At 49.0% G+C, this 24,519-nt stretch overlaps 1 protein-coding gene across 2 annotated transcripts in view; it reads right to left on the reverse strand.

The window, feature by feature from the left end:
* The window catches only part of HIBCH (3-hydroxyisobutyryl-CoA hydrolase), a 127,040-nt gene that overhangs the window by 54,090 nt on the left and 48,431 nt on the right, over nt 1–24,519 (reverse strand). For both annotated transcript variants that reach the window (XM_088464544.1, XM_088464542.1), the window contains one exon: nt 7,465–7,543. In XM_088464544.1, the coding sequence (XP_088320670.1) occupies nt 7,465–7,543 (79 nt within the window). The remainder of the gene's footprint in view (nt 1–7,464; nt 7,544–24,519) is intronic.

The raw sequence follows: 24,519 nt of genomic DNA on the forward strand, positions 1-24,519 counted from the left end.
TGCGAATAGATCGCACAAGCAGGTTCTGCATGTGAAATGCTACGTTAGTGACACAGCCGCTGGCACTGTGACGTAGCGTTACGCATGCAGATACACCCGCTGTCGCACACAGAACATAGGCATGCTGCATATCATTTTAATCAGCAGGAGCTGCTTGTGCGTTCTATCCACACTGCTGTGCGAAAAAGACGCATTTGAAGGTAAGAAAAGTCAACCGAAAAGACGCTCGGCGCTACAGAGTCACACGCCACTTACGCGTTATGTGTAACGCGACTTGTAGTGCAGTGAGGATAGATGTATGTGGCCACATCTGTAAGTCACATTTACTAAGCACTCCTGCATAAAGCCGTCTTTCTTTATGAACCATGTGGTGCCTTCACCTTCCAGTATGGCGACACTACTGTATGTTACTATACATTTATCACCTATTAGCTCAATACAATTTACACACTATTTTACTGAAATCAGAACAGAGTTTAAAGTGTATCAGTTACATCCAATCAATCAATCAATCAATAGACTAAACTCTTTCTCTACATGATCATCATTCACCTGCGCTAAGTTATACATTTGTATACAGACACATAGTATGAGTGTACAATAGACCTGCAATTGGAGGGATAAATAAATATACATTGGCTTCAGCAGTCTGTGGGACAGACATAACAATTCTAGCAAGTCATTAAAGATTTACACCAATAACCACACACATGATTAGTGTTCCTGTAAGGAAAGGCATTACACTGCAGCCGGGAGAGTAGGGAAAGTGGAACCCAGACACGTCATGGGAGAGATGTGCCAGGAAAGCTGGACAAGGTGGGGTGTGGGGGGTCTGGGACTGGATAATACTAAGAGGGGAAGATATTAGATGCTGTAAGTATGCAAAGAAGGGACAGAGGGTGAGATTTAGCACGCAAGGTGGTATATTTTGTCGAATTCATAATGTCAACAAGAGAATGTCGACATGATCGTAATGTCAACATTGACCACATAGACCGTAATCATGTCGACACCCTCCCCTTCCGTGGCCTAACCCTCCCATCCCATAGCCTAACCATCCCCTCCCATAGATTATCCCTCTCCTCCCACAGCCTAAGCCTAACCCTTACCTCCCGTAGCCTAACCCTCCCCTCCCACAGCTTAAGCCTTGCCCTCCCCTTCCACAGCCTAAGCCTAACCCTCCCCTCCCACAGCCTAAACCTAACCCTCCCCTCCCACAGCCTAAGCCTAACCCTCCCCTCCCCTTCCACAGCCTAAGCCTAACCTCCCTTCCCACAGCCTAACCCTCCCCTCCCACAGCCTAAGCCTAACCCTCCCCTCCCACAGCCTAACCCTCAACTCACACAGCCTAAGCCTAACCCTCCCCTCCCACAGCCTAAGCCTAACCCTCCCCTCCCCTTCCACAGCCTAAGCCTAACCCTCCCCTCCCACAGCCTAACCCTCCCCTCCCATAGCCTAAGCCTAACCCTCCCCTCCCCTTCCACAGCCTAAGCCTAACCCTCCCCTCCCACAGCCTAAGCCAACCCTCCCCTCCGACAGCCTAACCCTCCCCTCACACAGCCTAAGCCTAACCCTCCTCTCCCACAGCCTAAGCCTAACCCTCCCCTCCCCTTCCCCAGCCTAACCCTCCCCTCCCACAGCCTAACCCTCCCCTCCCATAGCCTAACCCTCCCCTCCCACAGCCTAAGCCTAACCCTCCCCTCCCACAGCCTAAGCCAACCCTCCCCTCCCACAGCCTAAGCCTAACCCTCCCACAGCCTAAGCCTAACCCTCCCCTCCCGTAGCCTAACCCTCCCCTCTCACAGCCTAAGCCTAACCCTCCCCTCCCACAGCCTAACCCTAACCCTCCCACAGCCTAACCCTCCCCTCCCACAGCCTAAGCCTAACCCTTTGTTGCCGGTCCGTGCAGAATGTTGACGTTTCACAGTGACATGTCTACATTGTGAACATGTCAACATTCTGCAGATACAGACATTTTCTGAAATAGCTGCTCTTCCCAGGTTTTCCAGTGGGCGATTCCACCAATAGTTACAAATGATTCATTTCATATCTACCACCCTGATAAAGACCAGCTTTCCATCAGAACCCTCTAAGAGCTGAAAGACAGTGTCTTCTCAATCTTTCCTCCAAAGGTCTTCTCTCAATGCTATATAAGGACGGTATTATGCCTGATGAAAACGACCCATATCAGGCAAAGTGGGAATCAGATTGTGACGAGCTCTAAGACTTGAAAGAGTTGCAAATTCTTCAATTAATGTACACATGAAAGAAAACAAAAACTTTTTATTTCATTTACTCAATTTATTCAATCTACTAGGTCCTATAAATGTATAGACTGAATTATTTGCCCCAGTGGTTCCACTTCTCCTGTTACCCCTAATACATTTTCCCCCTACATTATCCTCAACATCTTATACCTCTTTTTCTCCTTTTCATTCTTTTTTTATTTTTATTTTTTACTTTTTGTTAAAATTTGCATCGTTGGTTCATAACTGAGCATTTATTTTTAGGATTCCTGTTTTACTATAGAAATCGCTGGTGCATTGCCCATATAACTGCATTATGTGATTACTATGCCTTTGCTGTGTTATAATAAAACAACACATTAGTGAGCTATCGGCCTGTGCGCGCGGCCATCTTCTGACCTCCATCGGAGGTCCAGGAGACACCAGAAGAGATTTTGCTACTTGGACTGAGTGGTCACATTGGACTCTTGTTTGCATAAACTTCAATAAAGGAATTAATTGATCAAGTACTGCAGACATGATTCATACTGTACCTCGCAACATTATAAATTCCAAATTGGGAACCTAAAAAGGGGGTCTTGGCTTCACTGGATAGGGGCAAGGCAAGTCCCCGTTTCAACACTTTGGGGGCGTGCTCAGCTCTCCCAGAGATGCGGCCCGCGGGTGGGCAGTCCCCGAAAAACGGGACTGTCTCGCCAAAAGTGGAACAGTTGAGAAGTAAGATGGCCAATCACAGTAGCCGCTGCAATGAGTTTTTGCGATGTGTTCTCACGGTGCTCCTATGTTGCATTGCTGCGATGGTCAATGGGAAACATTACTCACCGAGTAAAGAGATGATAATTTAACCTACTAAATGTGCAAAACACATTATTTGTACACAACAAAATAAATAATTCACCAGCTATTAGAGATGTAAATTGATTTTGCTTTTTAAATGGAGAATTTAATGACGCTGTAACTGTATTTCCCATCCGAGGGCTGATCAGAAAGATCCTGTGACATAATGCGAGATTTCTTTAAAATTGGCGAAAATCCTTTAAGCTGCAAATCAGACGTCGGATCTCTTTTTCCCGGTCTGCGTGGAAAGCCCTACAGGGGATTGCAGCTGGAGAGAGGGACGCCTGACACAGATTTCCCTCAGATAGGATCACTATGTGGCACTGCTGGATGTGACCTAATTAAGTTTTGCTCTCCCTGAGCCTTTATGACATTAAATGTCCTCCTCGGCGTTCTGCGTGAACATCAACGGCGGCTGAGAACACGGATAGCAACGACTGTTCAGGATTATTCTGCTTAGAAGGGTCTGAGCAACATATAAAGAAGCCAATATTGAAAACATGATGAATGGTGATCTGGACATAAACACTGGGTAATGTTACAGGGACTATTACCTATGAAGCAATCATGAATCATCGGGAAATAAAATATAAAAGGCAGCGATTCTACAATGACCTAAACAGGGCGTTCTCTGGGATTATGTGACCTTCTAATCCTTACAACATCTCTCCAGCTGTTGTGGAACTACACATTCCAGCATGCCCAGTGACAATTTGGCTATTAGGCCATGCTGAAACTGTGGCAGGGCATTATGGGATGCATCTACAGCAGCTGGAGGGCCCTGTCTTATAACATGTTGGAAATTACAGTTTATTACCAAATAGTGTCGAAGCCGGATGATTGGCTGAGACCAAATCTTAAATTAATATCTGGCGACGCCATTTTGTGTCGCATCTGACGACGCCATCTTGTGTCGTCAGCACGAAACCATTGTGCGAGATTATTAGCGTTGTGCGTCTGCGTTGCTATCGCATATTGTTGAAAGTCCTAACATAACCTACACGCACATTAAATAATACATAGAAAATATATAAGATGCACAACGCACAGTTGCGCTGTTCATCAAAGCACAGATAAGCACTAAACACATAGACGCACAACGCATACAGCGACTTTACGCAATATTCTCACACGCACACATGCAATCACTTATAAAAAGGTTCCCAAGCATTAAGCTTAATATTAGAGGTTTTATTAGCTAATACTTATGTTGTGAAATGTAAAGTATATGATGTTTAAGGTATAGAGATTAAGAGACAAATTATGTTTGGTACCATTCTAAATCACTGTTTATTTGCAGATCTCTGGTTCTATCGGCAAGGAGATCGCATCATGCGTCCGCAAGATATGAATCATAGGAAATTAGTGGTTAGAATGTATCTCTGTATGTAATGTCTTTTATTAGTTCTTCAGCGGGAAAACCACACAAAGCAACATCTGAAGAACTGTGACATACCCCTAGTGACGCTGTATGAACTGACCAATGACCTGCATCGTACCAGAATGTCCAGGAGCAAGACCCAATGGAAATCTGTTAACTAGTTTCTTTGTTCTGTAAGGTATATAGCCTGGGCACTGATTATACTATGCAGCCATTCTTCTTGGATGACCACAGGCTTCTGGACTGATGACTGTATACTGGGACCAGTGTGCACGCGTATGTATCGGCTTGTACCTTTGTATTTACTTGCTTTTTGCACTAATTGTATAGATCACAGCGCGTTATACTTTTCAGTGAATAATATAACTTTTTGTGCTTTGGAACCACAACTGGATTGGAAAGCGATTATTTCTTATGCGACTTGTAGCGCTAAACAGCGATATTTTGGGCATATAGATTTAGGGGTATCAATAATAGTATAAATATAGACATCAGATATCTTAAATAACAGTCACTAATGTGATTGGTAAAGTAACATGAAAAACATTTCTTAAAAGAAGAAAAAAAGAAATCAAAATATGTATAGCTATGGGCAGTCTGGTATAAAAAAAAAAAAGCAATGTATAATCACAACCAAAATATAGCATAAAGGTTTTCCACTCTATAGATGAGGTAAGAATGTAGTTCAAAGCCTTGGAAATTATATCTGGCTATACAGGACCACATGAATCCAGATACATTAACTATAGGTAATATACTTCAAAACAGAACTGATCAGAAACTTTGTTTGGGGAAACTTGTGTACAAATATGCAACAAGTAACCCAAACACATGAAATGGGGGTAATTGATAAATACCACAGCAATAAGGAAGCTATACAGATCATGTATCTTCACAAGGAATCTATATAATGTAATCATGTTTCCAATGGATATGTGCAGAAAATCATACTCAGATTAATGATTTTATTATCATGTTTCATAAGAAAAAGCTGAGGAGTCTTAGAGCTTATCTTGCCAAATCCATCACCAACTCAGACCACTCAAACCTTTTCAACGTTTATGAGCCCATAGACCAGGTCGTAGAGGTGCCATTACAATTCTCTACTCCATGATAGCTAGCTCACTCACTAAGGAGGCAGAGCCATTTGAACTGGGATGCAATCGGGAAACCAGCTGACATGATCCCGACAGCCGGCTTCCCGACTGCTATATCCCGGCGTGGGTTAAATGACAGGCGTCTATATCTAGACGCTTGTCATTTTCCTGACGCCAGGAGACAGGCGCCCGGCATCCCAATCAAAGGGATGCCAGGCGCCATGAGCGGACAGCCACGGGAGGGAGGGTTAGGCTTAGCGCACCCGGGGGGGACTCAGGTTTAGGCACCCCCGGGAGGGTTAGGGTTAGGCTAGGGGGAGGGAGGGTTAGGGTTAGGCACCCCCGGGGGGGGGGATTTAGGGTTAGGCACTTACAGGGGGGATTAGGATTAGGCACTTGGGGGGGAGGTTAGGGTTAGGCACCCCTAAGGAGGGTTAGGTTAGGTTAGCTATTACTTACCTGAGGACGATCGGGATTTCCAGCGCTATCGGGCTGCCGCTGCCGGGATTTGTTCATCTGTCGGGCTGCCGCTGCCGGGAATCAATACCGATTCCATTTGAACTTGCTTGGGAGAAGGATCTGGGGGTTGATGTGGATGAGCAGAGCCGGTGGCTGATTTGTCAGCGAATAGCTAAGGCCTCTATTAATGCTAATTTCCGGGAAAATGCATACAAGATATATTTTTGCTGGTGCCTGTTCCCTAGAAAATAATAATTTGTAGAGCAAGCGGAGGAGCAAGAGCAAGCGGAGGAGCGAGGGCATGTAGAGGAGCGAGAGCATGCAGAGGAGCGAGGGCAAGCAGAGGAGCGAGGGCAAGCAGAGGAGCGAGAGCATGCAGAGAGTGAGGGCAAGCAGAGGAGTGAGGGCATGCAGAGGAGCGAGGGCAAGCAGAGGAGCTAGGGCAAGCAGAGGAGTGAGCATGCAGAAGAGTGAGGGCAAGCAGAGGAGTGAGGGCAAGCAGAGGAGTGAGGGCAAGCAGAGGAGTGAGGGCATGCAGAGGAGTGAGCATGCAGTGGAGTGAGAGCAAGCAGAGGAGTGAGAGCAAGCAGAGGAGTGAGAGCAAGCAGAGGAGCGAGGGCAAGCAGAGGAGAGAGGGCAAGCAGAGGAGCGAGGGCAAGCAGAGGAGCGAGGGCAAGCAGAGGAGCGAGGGCAAGCGGAGGAGCGAGGGCAAGCAGAGGAGTGAGGGCAAGCAGAGGAGCGAGGCAAGCAGAGGAGCGAGGCAAGCAGAGGAGCGAGAGCAAGCAGAGGAGCGAGGGCAAGCAGAGGAGCGAGGGCAAGCGGATGAGTGAGGGCAAGCAGAGGAGTGAGGGCATGCAGAGGAGTGAGGGCAAGCAGAGGAGTGAGCAAGCAGAGGAGTGAGGGCAAGCAGAGGAGTGAGCAAGCAGAGGAGTGAGCAAGCAGAGGAGTGAGGGCAAGCAGAGGAGTGAGGGCAAGCAGAGGAGTGAGGGCAAGCAGAGGTGTGAGCAAGCAGAGGTGTGAGCAAGCAGAGGAGTGAGGGTAAGCAGAGGAGTGAGGGCAAGCAGAGGAGTGAGCAAGCAGAGGAGTGAGGGCAAGCAGAGGAGTGAGGGCAAACGAGAAGTGAGAGCAAGCAAGGGTTCAAGGTCATACAATGGATGCACAGCATGAACTGAGAGTGTACAAAGCATTCTCATTATTTGATGGGCATTGCAAGGAGTCAGCACTCTGCAAGGTAGCGCTTAGCAGGGTCTTCCTGTACTGATAACTTAGTATGCATCCCTTCTGCAACATATTTGTTTTTACATCAGCAGCTACGATTAACAGTAATATGTAGAACGTTAGATTTTCTGTCATTTACTCAAACACAAACCCCAAAGCTGTAAAAACAAATTAGACTCTATTTATTTTTTCCGCTACTAGGGAAAATGAGAACCCGTATCCTTACCTATTGCAGTTTCTGGCATGGCAAACAGGGTCTTCTCAGAGGCCACCCTAAAGTCTCCGTGCACAGACACACCAACGCCCTAAAAGAAGATACAGTACAGATGAACATGGCTCCATTCACAAGAACAGACAGAGAGGTCGATATAAGGTAAATGGTGGCAAATAGTTTATCTTCCGCACAAGTGACAGGGACACTAGGTTCTAGAGCTCACAATCAACCACTAAAACTGCTCCGCACAACGTAAATCGGATTCCTTTTCCCATTCTGTTTGGAAAACATAATGTGAGAATACAGAACCCGATTCAGAGATTTCCGCAATGCCGGTATTTATCCAGACCATACATTAATTGCATCTCAATCATGTTAAACATCAGTAAGTTAATCATAGCTTCTCTGACTTTTGGCTAAGATCAGCTGAAGATGCCCTGTCAATGATGTGTGGCTTAAAGGCGTCCCCAGTAGGCAACAGGTCATCACCTAGTCCTCTGGCCAAAGGGCCGGCTGCCTAAAACCTGAGGTGCTGTCTGAGGGCCTGATTGAGTAGGGATCGTGGCTGCGATTACGCACGCAGTCTCACTGCGATCATATGCTAATCCACTGTGATCGCTATGCCGTCGCAGCACAACATAAGGACGCCCACCTTACCTTACACACATCCGTAATACTTTGCAAGACTGAGAAACCATCGATAACATGGAGTACCATCGCAGCCTCACACACACTTAGGTTTGACCTTACTCGGGAATTGCTAATTTCATCACACGCAGTGAAAGCTCAGGCTGTGTATGGCATCGCAATGGCTAATTTATGCACGCCCCTGCAATGGCGTTCAAACGCACTGGCACTCCTGCGTTTCGCCAACCACCCCCTTCCCCCATCACCACCCTCAAACGCCACTTCCTGTCAATCACCCTGCGATGGCTCTGTGTACTCACTGTGATCACTGTCCCGATCTCAGTGCAGTCTTCGAGTAGGCTCACTGCGATGCATACGCAGAACGAAACCATCGGTTAATTTAGTGCGTAATCGCAGCTGCGATCCTTGCTGAATCAGGCCCTGGGCCGGGAGAGCCTGAATAGTCACTGGTGATGACGGCCCAGCTTTGCGTTAGTACGGCATTTTCACTATACAATTTTTTGATTTTCAGGAAGCTCCAGTTTCCTCCAACACTCCAAAAACATAAAATGCTGACGGAAACAACCTGGACAGCAGAATGCCGACCACAGCATGCCGACACGGGAGTAATGGCATTGTACTGTGTCGGCTTTAGAACGTTAAACTCGATGCTTTACCATCATGTTTAAAATTCTAAAGCCGATGGTTCATAATAATTACTACCGTGTCGGCATGCTCCTGCTTTTGTTCACATGGTCTTTCTCGACATTCTAAATATTGTTCTCTGTAACATCTGTGTAACATGGCGGCAGTATATGAAGAATGATAAATAACCATATAGTAAAGAAACGAGTAAATACAAACAGCACTAAACATTTAAAATAAGTTGTTCTACAGGAAAGATAATAAAGCTGCTGTCATTGCCGCCCATAACACGGATGTAACAGGCTGATACGTACGGTATATTAGCTAATGAATCTGCATTTCTTACTCTTTGCTAGAAGCACACACAGTACAGTACAGGTCATCAGGGGAAGTGCAGATACACAGAGCAATTATACACTGTACATAATGGATGAACAGATTCAAATCATCTTCCAGGAACATTTCTTTACAGTCATTTCCCATAAGCTCCCACAAAATACCCTTAGTCAGACCTCACAGTCATAGTACTGAGAACAATCTGCCAATGTACTGTACGTATGTCATGTAATTGTCCCTATTCCCATACTGTGCAAATACAAAGGACAGTACAGTCGGGTGTGGTATGATAGGTCGACATTCATCAAGTAGACACAAATATCGGCATGATAGAATGTCGACGGCTGCAGCAGTGTCATCGGTCATGTGACTGCCAATACCGGCGCAGTCATCTAACAGAGCAGTGTTCCAGTGACTACACTGGGCCTATCCCTCCCCCTTGTACCTAACCCTAACCCCCCCATCTCGCAGCCTAACCCTAACATCCCAAAGCCTAACCCTCCTCTCCCGCAGCCTAACCCTAACCCCCCATCTCACAGCCTAACCCTAACATCCCAAAGCCTAACCCTCCTCTCCCGCAGCCTAACCCTAACCCTCCTCTCCCGCAGCATAACCCTCCCCTCCCGCAGCCTAACCCTAACATCCCGAAGCCTAACCCTCCTCTCCCGCAGCCTAACCCTAACCCTCCCCTCCTGCAGCCTAACCCTAACCTCCCCTCCCGCAGCATAACCCTAACTCTCGCTTCCCGCAGCATAACTCTAACCCTCCCTTCCCGCAGCCTAACCCTAACCCTCCTCTCCCACAGCCTAACCATAACCCTCCTCTCCCGCAGCCTAACCCCAACCCTCCGGCGGATCGGACGACATATCGGCCAGTGTGTACCTGTAATATCACGGGCGATGCGTGCTCCCGCACATAGCCAGCGACATCACTCGTCGGACCTGCAGGTCTGATGGGTGATATCATCAGTGGGGGCAATGCTGCCCGCATCTGTTGTTCCGTTGCTGCTGGCATCGGCAAGTGTGTATGCACTTACTGATGCAGGTACCCCTGCCGGCTCCCACCGAAGGATATCGCGCTGGGTACACATCGTTTAGTGTGTACCCAGCTTGATGGTCCTTGACGAGTGCACAGTTTAGCAATAATCGCTTAACTGCGCAAATATTGGCGTAGCGTACATCTGTGATTCAGACCCATAGGTCGTTTTTAGGGTGTGGGAGGAAATCCAAGGAAAGAGGAGATTGTGGCTCAGTGGCTGGGACAGCGCATTATAGCGGCTGGGACGAAGGCGCTGCGGAGGTATAGGAGTGTGACGTTTGTGGTGTGGCGACTCCCTGCTATTTGTACCTATTATTTGCTACATTTTTATTAAGATTCACAAAGCAAAACAAGAGATGTGTCTTTCCCATCACTATTTGCCCAGGTGATTTATTGAACTCACAATTGGAAACAATAGTTTCCATTTTCAAACCTGTCTTCATGTATATTTAATACACCACCGAAATGATATAATTTAACCTGAACACAAACAACACAATAAAATGCGTTTACCTTAATCCAACCGGACTCAAACACAATCAATGTCATATAATCCACTTTTCCCATGTCAGTTTAGCTGTGCATAGTAAGCTGTATTGTATTCTTGTTTGTACACGAAAGCTGCCGCCCTGCAGGTGCGTAGACGTAATAAATCGCACTCTACGTTGCTCTACACCAAACTTCCATTATTAATCGTCTGACTGAAACGCTCCGAGAGGCGTAATGTACTGCGCGTTTTTCTTCACATTTAGCGTCTTACTGGCATCGCAGACGCAGCAAAATGCCTCTCCGTGTATCAGAGACGCTGGGCTGCGACTTTAACCGTGCAGGAATTGGTTTCACTCACGTACAAACAAAGTTGCAGATGAAGCACAACAGTACCTGGCGTTAGAAAAAAGCTGCGGCCGCTCGCATCAGAGCCCTTTTTACACAGATTCAGACTCCGTTGCACAGAGATATACAAGTGTCGCACACCCCAGTGATCAGTCGGCCTGATTCAGACCCGCTCGCTAGATGCGTATGCTCACTTCCAGCGCATGGAAATTCGGCTAAGTGACGGCATGGCAGGCGATGGCATGGCAAGGCATTAGCACGCCCACTATGTCTTGGCGTGCAATCGCTTTGTGTACGTAGATGCCCATTAGCTCACGTCATATCCAGGAAGTGTATGCGAGCATCGGTACATCGGGAACCATCGGAAGCGAACGCAGTGCTTGTGGTTGACTAAACCCTACCGCAAGGACACTGCGAGCACTTCAGTGAAATACAACCCAGTGACGTGTACTATGACGCTGCCTGTTAATTATGCACGCCTATGAAACGGCGTTAGGACGCTCAGGCACGCCTGCGTTCACACCTCCACTCCCCCGTTTCTAGTGGACCGCCCATGGTACCACCCACAAGCGGCTTCTCCTGTCACTCACTCTGCTGGGCTGTCTATAAGCAACGAGCGACCGCTTCCCAATCTCTCGCACTAGTTCGCGCACACGCATTGCAATGCGTACGCATGCGCAGTAAAGCGACTATCGGCAGTTACGAGCGTTCGCATCATAGCGAACGGGTCTGAATGAGCTCAAGTGTACACTAGCAGCCCAGACCACTTGTATTAATTATGCGATAGGACGCAATATTTTAGGCGTGAAAGTCGCTCGGCGGGGACGAGTTGCCCGGGACCTGGTGAGAAAGCTATTTGGCGTGGCTGAAGTCACAGTATAAAAAGGACACAGCTGTATATGCCTAGTTTAATTTATACATAAAATACACCTTTAAACATTTATTAATTTACACGCAAAAGTTTCAACTGCACAATTCTGGGGCCTTATTTACTAAAACTCCCACAGGACTTAGCGTCCCTGCTCCATGTAACGCGACTCTCCGTCGTGCGTGGGCGGCAAGATTATGAATCGCTGCCTTGAACCATTTGTGAGTGAGTCAAGGATATAATCATAATGGTTTTCACATGTACAGAACCCAAGGTAACAGCTGCTGATAAACACACAGAATGGATGAGGCAGACGTGAAAAGTAACCTGGTAACTTCATCGCAATCGTACATAGAGAAAAACCTTTTATACATTTTCCTGGAAACCCACATCTCACGGCGTCTGGGCTCTCGGCTCCGTACGCCCACTATTTTCCAGAGAGCAGCATCCAGAATGTGTCATGTAATAAATGATTCAATGCAGATATTTACGCAGATCGAGCTACTGTTTGCCGTTGCGCATGTATGAAAGCAGCCATGCGCAGGCGCAGTGATTGGTTTCCGATTACGCCTGTACAGAGGATCCATTTGCAAAGTGAGGGGCAGGTAGTCAGCGGTTGGTGGAGGTAACGGGCGGGATGGCTCGGCAAACAGGGGCGTGTCTGACCGTTCAAGCGCCATCTCATGGGCGTGCTTATATTAGCCACTGCGATCGCCTTCGTAGCGTAAGACCTCTCGGCGTGTCAGGAGAGACGTTGTGTTTGCGGCTGCTCGATCTGCATCGTTATTACCAATGTTTACGCTATTTCACGTCGTCGGACGGATATGAGAAGGCAGTGGTGGGCGTCCCTATGCGCGGCTGTGCTTTGGAAGGCGTTAGCATATTTTAGCAACTGCGATCTGTGAGAGAACGCTGTTGCGTTTGCGTAAATCTCGGCATCAGACCCTAAAGGCCCTTATTTAATAACCTGGGACTTGCCGACACGGACGCCCTTTCCGGGAAGTTAGCCCATAGATTTAAAGCAGCAAAAAATTTAACCCCTTCCCTTCTTTTTCTCACGTCTGCGCCGAGGTAATTTTTTCACGTTTGTGCTGGAGATATTTCGACATAATAATCAATGATTTTATTTATGCGGTACCCAGACAAATGACACCTTGGGTTTTTTTTGAAGAAAATAAAACTTTCACTAATACTAACATAGAATCGCATTTAACCAAAATGGCCAAAGGAGTGTTTTTAATTGAGATTCCAGCCAAACTTTGGAAGAAAATCGTCTGCTCTCTACAGGAAATTTACAGCTCAGACAAATATTTATTTTTCAACGAGATGATGACACAAAGCAACAGCCACATTGCAGGAGTGTATATACAGAACACAGTGTTACAGCAGCTATACTGCCAACTGTTAAGGTCTCCCCTCTAGTATATCCAGGGTGCGACCACAAATGGGCGGGGGGTTTGGCGATGCGATTGGAACGAACCATCATGCCACAGCATAATGCCACGATGGGGACGTGTAGGGATATGGGGGGGTGATCGTCCTGCAATCTCAAGGCCCTCCCAGAAGTGATATGCAAATGGTTAATGATCTCAGGCAGATCTCCTAAATGGGATGTAGTTAGCTGCCGGTCTCAATACTGACATCCGAATCCCGTCAAGGGACTTAAGAAAGGCGTCGACATACCGACGCCTATCTTAATCCCAATGACGGAACACCAGCCCGAACGAGGTAAGTTCGGGGCACCCTTAGTTTTAGCCAAGGGGAGGGCAGGAGGGGAAATTAGGTTTAGGGAACATAGCGGGATTAGGTTTTGGGGGCTGGGAGGTTAGGCACCCCTAGGGGGAGGATTAGGCATTCTCGGGGGGAGGTTAGGGTTAGGGTGTGGTAAGGGGGGGGGGGTTAGGCACCCCCAGGGGGAGGTTAGGGTTAGGCACTAGGAGGGGAGGTTAGGGTTAGGCACTAGGGGGGGAGGTTAGGATTAGGCACCACCAGGGGGAGGTTAGGGTTAGGCACTAGGGGGGAGGTTAGGGTTAGGCACTAGGGGGGAGGTTAGGGTTAGGTACTAGGGGGGGAGATTAGGGTTAGGCACTAGGGGGGAGGTTAGGGTTAGGCACTAGGGGGGAGGTTAGGGTTAGGCACCCGGGGGGGGAGGTTAGGGTTAGGCACCCCCAGGGGGAGGTTAGGGTTAGGCACTAGGGGGGAGGTTAGGGTTAGGCACTAGGGGGGGAGGTTAGGGTTAGGCACTAGGGGGGGAGGTTAGGGTTAGGCACTAGGGGGGAGGTTAGGGTTAGGCACTAGGGGGGAGGTTAGGGTTAGGCACTAGGGGGGAGGTTAGGGTTAGGCACTAGGGGGGGAGGTTAGGCTAAGGCACTAGGGGGGAGGTTAGGGTTAGGCACTAGGGGGGGGAGGTTAGGGTTAGGCACCACCAGGGGGAGGTTAGGGTTAGGCACTAGGGGGGGAGGTTAGGGTTAGGCACCACCAGGGGGAGGTTAGGGTTAGGCACCACCAGCGGGAGGTTAGGGTTAGGCACTAGGGGGGAGGTTAGGGTTAGGCACTAGGGGGGGAGGTTAGGGTTAGGCACTAGGAGGGGAGGTTAGGCACCACCAGGGGGAGGTTAGGGTTAGGCACTAGGGGGGAGGTTAGGGTTAGGCACCACCAGGGGGAGGTTAGGGTTAGGCACTAGGGGGGGAGGTTAGGGTTAGGCACCCCCAGGGGGAGGGTTAGGCACTAAGGGGGGAGGTTAGGGTTAGGCACTAGGGGGGAGGTTAGGGTTAGGCACACCCAGGGGGATGTTGGGGTTAGGCACTAGGAGGGGAGGTTAGGGATAGGCACCACCAGGGGGAGGTTAGGGTTAGGCACTAGGGGGGGAGGTTAGGGATAGGCACCACCAGGGGGAGGTTAGGGTTAGGCACTGGGGGGAGGTTAGGGTTAGGCACCCCCAGGGGGAGGTTAGGGTTAGGCTATGGCCTGTCGAAATTCAGAACCAGTCGACCTTTTCACGGTCGATCTTGCAAACAACACCCTTATTTTCTTAGTGCTCTTTTCTGAAACGTTTATTTCCGCCAGTAATCCTGTAGCCTGTGCAATGAGTGGTGACATGATCAGTCCGAGTGCAGAACATCTGCCTCGCCTGTGACGACTTGTGGATTTTAATTGTTCTGAGCAATCCTTGATGTGCAGCAAAGCTGTTAGGGGCAGCTCTCGTTCTGAGCAATGAAATGATCCTATAGATGCCAAATGTATGCATAACTCAGCCTAATATAAATGTAATTATCTACAAATAAATAGACAATGCAAACACTCCAATTACTACATTGTGCTTTCAGTGTATCACTGCGCTAATCTGTAGACCTAATCATCTTATTCTTTACACAGCGCAAATTAAACGAGGCTTGGGTGGCAACAGCTGGTGCATATGGCAAGAAGTGGGTCAATCACATTCGCTGTCTAAACACAAAAAATATTTTGTAGCCCCTTCATCTGTCCCACGCTTTACTCCCAAGTGTCCAAGAGTCCGCGGCCAGCATAGAGTTACGGTGAACTGGTTTATCTCATCCGAGCGCATAAAATCTAAGTGGGATCCTGGGGGAGCTGCTGACATCATATATTGTCATTTATTACAGACTCATTGCTGCATCGTACTGGAAGAAATCAGCAACTATTGGGGGGTTTTGGCTACAAGTGAGATGTGATGCGGAGAGAACCCTGATTAATTACATACTAGAATGGGCGATATTTGGGGTCCCAACGTGTCACTAAAGGCAGCGAGAAACTTCTCTGGGCTCTTAGCTCTGCAGCTAAAATAAGCGATCCATAAGAACCGGATCCACCGGGCCCTCCCACGTTCTCCCTATATAAAGAGAAGCTTAATCACATGTTTAGGATGGGTGGAGACCATGGCCCTCATTCAGACCCGCTCGCAAGCGGGTCGATGGTGGGGCACTGCGCACGAACCGCGTGCGCAAGCCCCGGAGCGAGAGAGAAATTCTCTCGCTCCGGGGCTCGCCTCGTTTTGTCACCTGGCCGCTCGCTGAAGCTGTGGGTGGTCAGGAGGGCGGCTTTAAACAAAAAAGCGGCCGCCCTCATTCAGAGCGAGCGATGAATGAGGGCCCATGTTTGAGATGGAACGAGAGTAGAGATATAGGAACGCTACCTCTTCCTCTTCCTTTTTTTAATACTTGTCGTCATATATTGTTTGAAATACTCCGCTATTGGGCCCCGATTCTGATGTGGACGGTATTGCGCTGCCACTTCCTAGCGACTGCGCAGTACCGTCCAACTAAAATGCAACAGGAGGCGTGCGTCTGCCGTCCGAGTGCAGCGTCCGCAGATGCTGCTTCGGATCACCGGTGGCTCACTCAGCCTGGCCGTCGGGGCCCCTCTGCCAGGTCCAGGGAGTCTACTTCCGACAACGCCCCTGTTTTGTACAACAGTCCCGGTCGCCACGCACCACCCAAACGCCGCAGCAAGGGGGACTTCGGGCAATCACACAGGACCCTTTGTTCACATACGCAGACCCACAAACATCGGATGTGTACGTTCTGCACATATCAGAATCAGGCCTATTATTTCATGTATTCTATCTCTTGGGTGCAATGGTCATGACCGACTAATACATGTACAGCAGCGCACCTACACAACGGTCACTGATACATGTACCATCATGCACAGCAGCGCACCTACACAACAGTCACCGATACATGTACCATCATGCACAGCAGCGCACCTACACAACGGTCACTGATACATGTACCATCATGCACAGCAGTGCACCAACACAACGGTCACTGATACATGTACCATCATGCACAGCAGCGCACCTACACAACGGTCACCGATACATGTACCATCATGCACAGCAGCGCACCTACACAATGGTCACCGATACATGTACCATCATGCACAGCAGCGCACCTACACAACGGTCACTGATACATGTACCATCATGCACAGCAGCGCACCTACACAACGGTCACCGATACATGTACCATCATGCACAGCAGCGCACCTACACAACGGTCACCGATACATGTACCATCATGCACAGCAGCGCACCTACACAACGGTCACTGATACATGTACCATCATGCACAGCAGCGCACCTACACAACGGTCACCGATACATGTACCATCATGCACAGCAGTGCACCTACACAACGGTCACTGATACATGTACCATCATGCACAGCAGCGCACCTACACAACGGTCACTGATACATGTACCATCATGCACAGCAGCGCACCTACACAACGGTCACTGATACATGTACCATCATGCACAGCAGCGCACCTACACAACGGTCACTGATACATGTACCATCATGCACAGCAGCGCACCTACACAACGGTCACTGATACATGTACCATCATGCACAGCAGCGCACCTACACAACGGTCACTGATACATGTACCATCATGCACAGCAGCGCACCTACACAATGGTCACTGTCCCAATCTGCCTGGAGTTGGAAGAATCGCCCCATTCCATGTAAAGCAGGGGTGACCGGGTGCCGCTCGCACCTGTCAGGCATTGACTGGAGGGGATCGTAGGCGAATAAGGGGCAGCCAAGCGCTTGACTTGTCCCCTGATTGATGTGGACGCCCTGTGACATTGCCACAGCCCCCTCCCAGACTAATTGTCAACACTGTAACTAAGCACTGAGGGATATTGAGGATGGTCCCAATTCTTAACAAATACGGTTATGCTGGGTGCACACTAGACAGGCGGATCGGACGACATATCTGGCACCTAGTCTAGTGTGTACCCGCTAAGCCGCTGACGATGCGCACTACCGCGCGCAGTCTGCGACATCGCCCATTGGACCTGCATGCAGGTCCGACGGTTAGTGAGAGCCATGCTGCCCAATACAGCATGGCCCCCGCTGCTGCTTCGTTGCTGCCAGCATCGGCAAGTGTTACAGCCGCTGACACTGTAACGTAGTGACCAGGCAAACGCAGTCATGTCGGGACCATTTAAACGCTGTTTCATGGTTGTGCATAAATTATCCATTGCGATCTCCTTTGCAGCATGAGAGCTCTCTGCGTGTCAGGAGAGACGCTGTGTTTGCGGGAGGTCAGACTCGCCTTACATGCTCCGTGACCGCCTGATGTGCGTTGATGTTACCGAAGTTTACGCTGATGCACGTCTTTGGACGGATATGAGAAGGCGCAGTGGGAGTGCCTATGCTCGGATGTGCTGTGGTAGACATTAGCATATTTTAGCAACTGCGGTCTGTGAGAGATTGCGATTGCATTGACGAAAATGTCAGAATAAGGCCCTTTATGAAGGACACACCCACCCTAAGACGGGGGAACTTTTCTTATTGTCGTCAGTTCCATACCCCACTATGCCGATGCTTTGAGTACTGAGCATGAGTAGCGCTGCGCATACATACCGAATGCTACCGCATTGAGGCGCAGATCGTGTGATTTTTAGCGGGCATGCCTGGGAAGTAACAGGGGGTACCTAGGCAGGCGTGGGCGTGTTACTGACAGCGGCTGCGTATAAAGAGGCACACAGGACGCCGCGCTCAGACACAGCGCCTGCCCTAGAACTGGTGCAAGTTTTCATGGTGCATCTGATCGTGCGCCGATGGTCTAAACATGCACCAACGCGCCGAGGCGGATTTCCACAAGCATGGACGCTGCATGTCGGCTTCTCAATTTGGAAGAAATCAGCCACGGAATTTAGCATATAGATACAGGTGCGTCTGCGGCAACAGATGCAGCCACCACTGCGCCTGCGTGCGTCTCAGAATCAGGCCTTATGACTTAAAGGCTCTCCTAGATTGTAAGTTCCTGTGGCCAGGGACATAGTTACCATCTGTTATTGCTGGTTATTTGCTTGTAACCAGATCCCCTCACTGTAAAGTGCTGCGCAAAAATGTTGTCACTTTGTAACTAAACTGTAATAATCTAATAAGTTGCAAACATTGCCCCGAACCCCCTTATATGCAATAGATCTAATGTAACCAATGACATATGCAGCTGATGGCATTGCCTGAATGGACAGCAAAGCTCCAGTGCCCGATAAGAGCAGACAGATGGAAACCCTGCCTGTGCCTCCCCCAGAGAGGCTCACGGTCACTCACTCCTCATCTCGTATTAATGCCGTACACAATGCGCTACATCTGGTTATGTAATATCGCAGCAGGCTCCCTGCCTGGACAGAAATCTCTGTCAGCAAAACACAGTGAGAGGAGAATTACAAATGACTCTGTGCCGGTTTCTAGGACAATCAGAGAGAGCCGGCAAAGTGTATTTATAGCCCAAAGGGATGAACGTTAATACAGGTAAAATGTGACGTGGTCCCCAGAAATGACAGACGAGTTTGCCTGCGCACAAGGTGCATACGATACAGGTTTCTGAGACGACGGTAAGATCCATTTCCACTGCTATGACGTTGTTGACTCACAAATTATCATATAGCGTTATGTCGGCGGAGGCCGGAGCAGATGCCCTGAGATTGATCAGCGTGTATTATTATGTATTGGGGAGGCACAGTTACATGGAGGAGGCGTGTGGGCTGGGAGACAGTGTAATGGTTAGCATTACTGCCTCACAGCACTGAGGTCATGGGTTCGATTCCCACCACGGCCCTATCTGTGTGGAGTTTGTATATTCTCCCTGTGCTCGCGTGGGTTTCCTCCGGGTACTCCGGTTTCCTCCCACACTCCAAAAAATATACTGACAGGTTAATTGGCTCCCAATAATAATAATAATAATTTTATTTATATAGCGCTTTTCTCCTAAAGGACTCAAAGTGCCTTTACGGTACAAAACACAAAATAAGCTTAAACAAAGGACATTAGTGAAATGCTGGGTGAAGAGGAAAGTCTTGAGTCTATTTTTGAAGGATTCTAGAGTGGAGGCCTCTCGGACTGTGCAGGGAAGTGAGTTCCATAAGGTTGGAGCCACAAAACTGAAAGCTCGACCCCCAGACGAATTCCGGGAGATTCTAGGTACTGTTAATAGCCCTTCGTCAACGGATCGCAGTAATCGTGTGGGACGGTACGGAATCAAAAGCTGCTTCAGGTACCTTGGGCCATGGTCATGAAGGCCTTTGTAAGTTATTAATCCAATCTTGAAAACAATTTGCCATCTGACAGGCAGTCAGTGAAGGGAGTAGAGAGTGGGTGTTATGTGGCTGGAACGGGGCGAATAGCCTGGCAGCTGCGTTTTGTACCATCTGTAAGCGGTGTAATTCTTTTGCTGGGAGACCGAGGTAGAGGACATTGCAGTAGTCTAGGCGCGATGATATAAATGCATGTATGACTTTAGGCAGATCTTCTGAGGGAATTAAGTGCTTGATTCTGGCTATGTTCCTCAGATGAAAGAATGAGGATTTGATTGTGGCTGATACCTGATGTTTAAGTGTCAGAGGCCACTATCCATGACAACACCAAGATTCCGCACATGCTCAGTGTTTTGTAATTCTGATCCCCCAGGGGTAAGTCCTGTTGGTTGGCTATGCTGTAGCCCTGACTTGTGACCTATCAGAAGGACCTCTGTTTTATCAGGGTTCAGTCGCAGCCAACTGGCATCATCCACTCCTGAAGCTCAGCTAGGCAGCCATTTAGGGTTGTTATGGGGTCCTCTGTACCTGGAGCAAAGGACAGGTACAGTTGTGTATCATCTGCATAGCAGTGGTACACCAGGCCATGACGTCTGATTATTTCACCCAATGGTAGCATGTATACTGCAAAAAGCATGGGAGATAGTATAGAACCCTGTGGGACACCGCATGGAAGTGGTACTGGTGATGAAGAGTTTACTCCAGAAGAAACTCTCTGTGACCTGCCGGTCAGGAATGATTTGAACCAGGTAAGGACTGTGCAATCCAGTCCACAGAAATGTTTCAGGCACTCATTTAGAATCCCGTGGTCTACAGTATCAAATGCTGCTGAGAGACCCAGAAGGATTAAGATTGAACAATCACCTCTGTCTCTTGCCATCAGAAGATCATTAAGTGCACATACCAGGGCTGTTTCAGTGCTATGTCTTCTCCTAAATCCTGGCTGGAATGGATCATAAATATAATGGGTAGACAGGTGGGTTTCCAGTTGCATTGCCACCACTTTCTCAATGACCTTTCCCAGAAAAGGAAGGTTTGATACTGGTCTATAGTTGGTCATGCAGTCGGGGTCTAGATTAGGTTTTTTAAGAAGTGGTCTAACAATTGCTTCCTTTAGTGGTTCTGGAAAAATGCCTGTTTGCAAAGAGCATTGAACTATTTTTGCAATTACAGGGCCAATCATGTCCATACACCCTAAGAGAAACTTAGCTGAGGCAGGGTCCAAATCACAGGTGGTGGGCCGCAACATTTTGATAATTTTGGAAATGTCTTTTACATCCATTATGTCAAAGCTGTTCCAGGGAGACAGGTGGCTTACCTTTGCAGGCTTGGTAGTTTTGCAATCCTTTGATGGCACTGTGGGGTTTCCAGCCCGACTGGAGGATACTTTATCTCCCAACATAAATTATCCCTAGTGTGTATGTGTGTGCGCATGTTAAAGGGAACATAGGGCCTAATTCAGACAAGCAGATCGATGGTGGCCCAGTGCGTGCACACTGCACGTGCGCGAGCCCCGAAGCGAGCGCAAAAAGCACTCGCTCCGTGGCTCACTACAAAAGGGGCGGCTGTCGATGTTGATCGACAGCTCGCCCCATTTTGCAGGCATGGCGGGGGCGGTGGCTTCACAAACGGAGGCGTTCCCATGCGAACACCCGTTGTTTGTGGGCGGCCCACTGACATCACCAGTGATGTCAGTGGGAGAGCTTCCGGCTCTATTAGAGCCAGAAGCTCTCTGGGGCTTGCGGCCACGAGCCCCTACCACAAGGGTCTTGTCGCAAGCCCGATGGTCTTGACCATCGCGACCATCATCCTGGCCGCTCGCAATAGCTATGTGTGGTCATCCACAGCTATGCGAGCGGCCAGGAGGCCGCTCCAAAAAAAAACAAAACGCCCTGATTCAGAGCGAGCTCTCTTTCAGAGAGTCCGTCTCTGAATCAGGCCCATAGAGTGTAAGCTCCACTGGGGCAGGGACTGATGCGAGTGTCCAAATATTCTCTGTAAAGCGCTGCGGAATATGTGTGCGCTATATAAATAACTGGTAATAAATAAATAATGTTGATTGAAGCATTGTAATTCACACACATCAATTAAATTATTATTACAGCTTAAATTCATTTTTATTGAATGCTCAAACGCTGAGTTTTTGTTGTACATTTATTAAAGTTCATGATTGATGCGTCCTCAGACGCCACCACCGATCGCTCCATTGAAACTTCCACTATGGCAGGCGCAGTGTCTCTGCCTAACCATGGCATCCGATACCTGCGTCTGGGAACGCAGCCGCCTGTATAGACGCGCCTGCGACACTCCCATAACACGCCCACTGCAAGGACCATTTTTGTGTGCACTAGTAACTTCCGCAACATTTCTGATCCACGCCGACGCGATCGCAACAGCGCCTTTGCTTGTACACGCTGTGTAAGGCCTGCGCCGTAGGGGGGGTTCCTACCTGCGTAGTTGCAAAACAAAACAAAAAAAAAGTAAAAATCGATTGCGGAACTACGTGAACATAACGTGTGGTATAAGTGTGACTTAGAATCAGCCCCTTGCGTCCTGGTAGATAAGCTGCTGCTGGGTCGCTGTGACACCATTAGCCCCGCTCCTGGGCAGGAGACGACCAAACAGGCCCCCTGCCTACATGCCAGCTGCTGTCTGCTTGTTTAGTTAAGACGAGCAGCGCTCTCCTTACATGGCAGCCGTCTGCTGAGAGGTGACAGACACCAGACTGCGCATAGACTTAGTGACATACAAACATTCCCGGCATTTCATGTATAATCAGTGCGGTAATGCAGGGACGGTTTTGTCAGATCATTTGTATTATCCCCTGCGCTGCCCCCTGTGCTCCTGGCACAGTAATAAAAGAGAGACTTTATTTTTGTATAATGGACCTCATTCAGAGCCGCTCATAAGCGGCAGTACGCTCGTTCCAAGCGATGTTCGCACATCTGCGCATGCGTACGGTTTATAATATGCATGCGCGAACCAGTCAGTGCGGCCGAAAATTGTTTGTTCGCTATATAGCGAGTGCCTGCTATTTTGAGTGACAGAATGAGGCGTATGTGGGTGGTAACAGGGGAAGGTGCTTGAAAACGGGGAGTGGAGATTAGAACGCAGGCGTGCCTAAAGGTCAAAACGGGCGTTTTATGGGTGTGCATAATTAAAACAGCAGCGTCACTGACCACGTCACCTGGTTGTTTTATAGTCAGAACTGCTCGCAATATAGTGGTAGGAAAATCCAACCACAAGAATAGCGAGCAGTTCATACGCTGTCCGATGTACTCGATTAATCTAATAAATAGCGGACATGACGTATGGTGCGAGCGGCCAGGGGGCGTTTTTATCAAATAAACGAGCGCATGTTTTGTTCGCTCGTTCAGACATGGAGGCGGCAACAGACCGCAAGGAGCGAACGGTTCATTTGAATAGCCACCCCCTTTTTCTGAACGAACGGGCGGCCCCTTACGAGCGGCTCTGATTCAGGCCCAATGATCCAATTAGCCTGAAGATGGTTACAGAGCCCGTCCTCGCAGCATGAAATGTGCAATTCTACAATAGCGGAGAACCATTACATTTAGATGTTCCCGTGAGGCTGTAAAGAGGAGTAACAAAGCACCAATGTCACACGAGTTCATTCCTAGACGTGCTAAGACTCGCGCAGATGCGCTGCTGCCTACGAGACAGATACTGTAGAGGCGTAGACTCAGCTAATGAGCAGGTTATGTATGCCTGGGGTGTCCCCAATTATGGACCTGGTTCAGAGGCGCATGCAATTTGAACGCAATGAGCTCAGTTGAGCGATTATTTGCAACTGCACATGCGCAGAAAGGCCTGAAAACCCCTACGGCGCCCTCGTTACACAGAGTATATGCACAAAGGTTCTGTTGCGATCAGGACAGACTGTGTCATAATTGGGGGCAGAAATGTGATGGTCGTTCCTAGGCGGTGACTGGGAGGGGAATCGGTATGATATACCGCGGGACCCCTGCCCGGCGGTTGGAATCCCGACACTCAGTCTCACAGGAATGTGATGGGCGTTTGTCGGCGTAACAGTGAAAGAGGAATGCGTTCGCAGATGCAGAGCCACAGCGACCAAGTCCAGACGGAGAAAAAGCACCTGCCATAGAGGGTGCAAGTGTAAGGGGGTGATGGTGGCGTGTCCCTGATCACCGGCGGTATTATAGAGTGCAGAGACAATGAAAGTGGGCGTCTCAGGCCTTGTTCATTCAGACTACTACACCAGGGAAGGGCTGATGCCAGCATTGGCGTATTATCGCAGCTGCAACTCCGGGCAAACTGACGCAGCAGCCTCAACCTCCAAATCAGGCCCTAAGTGTGCCCACACCCCATCCTATGACAGCATGGCATCTCCCAATATACACAAAGGCGTGTGGCTGCACCCCTCACACGTGACAGCCCACGCCCCATCCTACGACAACATGACATGTCCCAATATACACAAAGGCGTGAGGCCGCATCCCTCACACGTGACTGCCCACGCCCCATCCTACGACAGCATGGCATCTCCCAATACACACAAAGGAGTGTGGCCACACCCCTCACACGTGACAGCCCACGCCCCATACCAGGACAGCATGGCATCTCCCAATACACACAAAGGAGTGTGGCCGCACCCCTCACACGTGAC

This window comes from Taudactylus pleione, unplaced genomic scaffold (assembly GCF_031769625.1).
Source record: "Taudactylus pleione unplaced genomic scaffold, aTauple2 ptg001683l, whole genome shotgun sequence".
Taxonomy (NCBI): domain Eukaryota; kingdom Metazoa; phylum Chordata; class Amphibia; order Anura; family Myobatrachidae; genus Taudactylus; species Taudactylus pleione.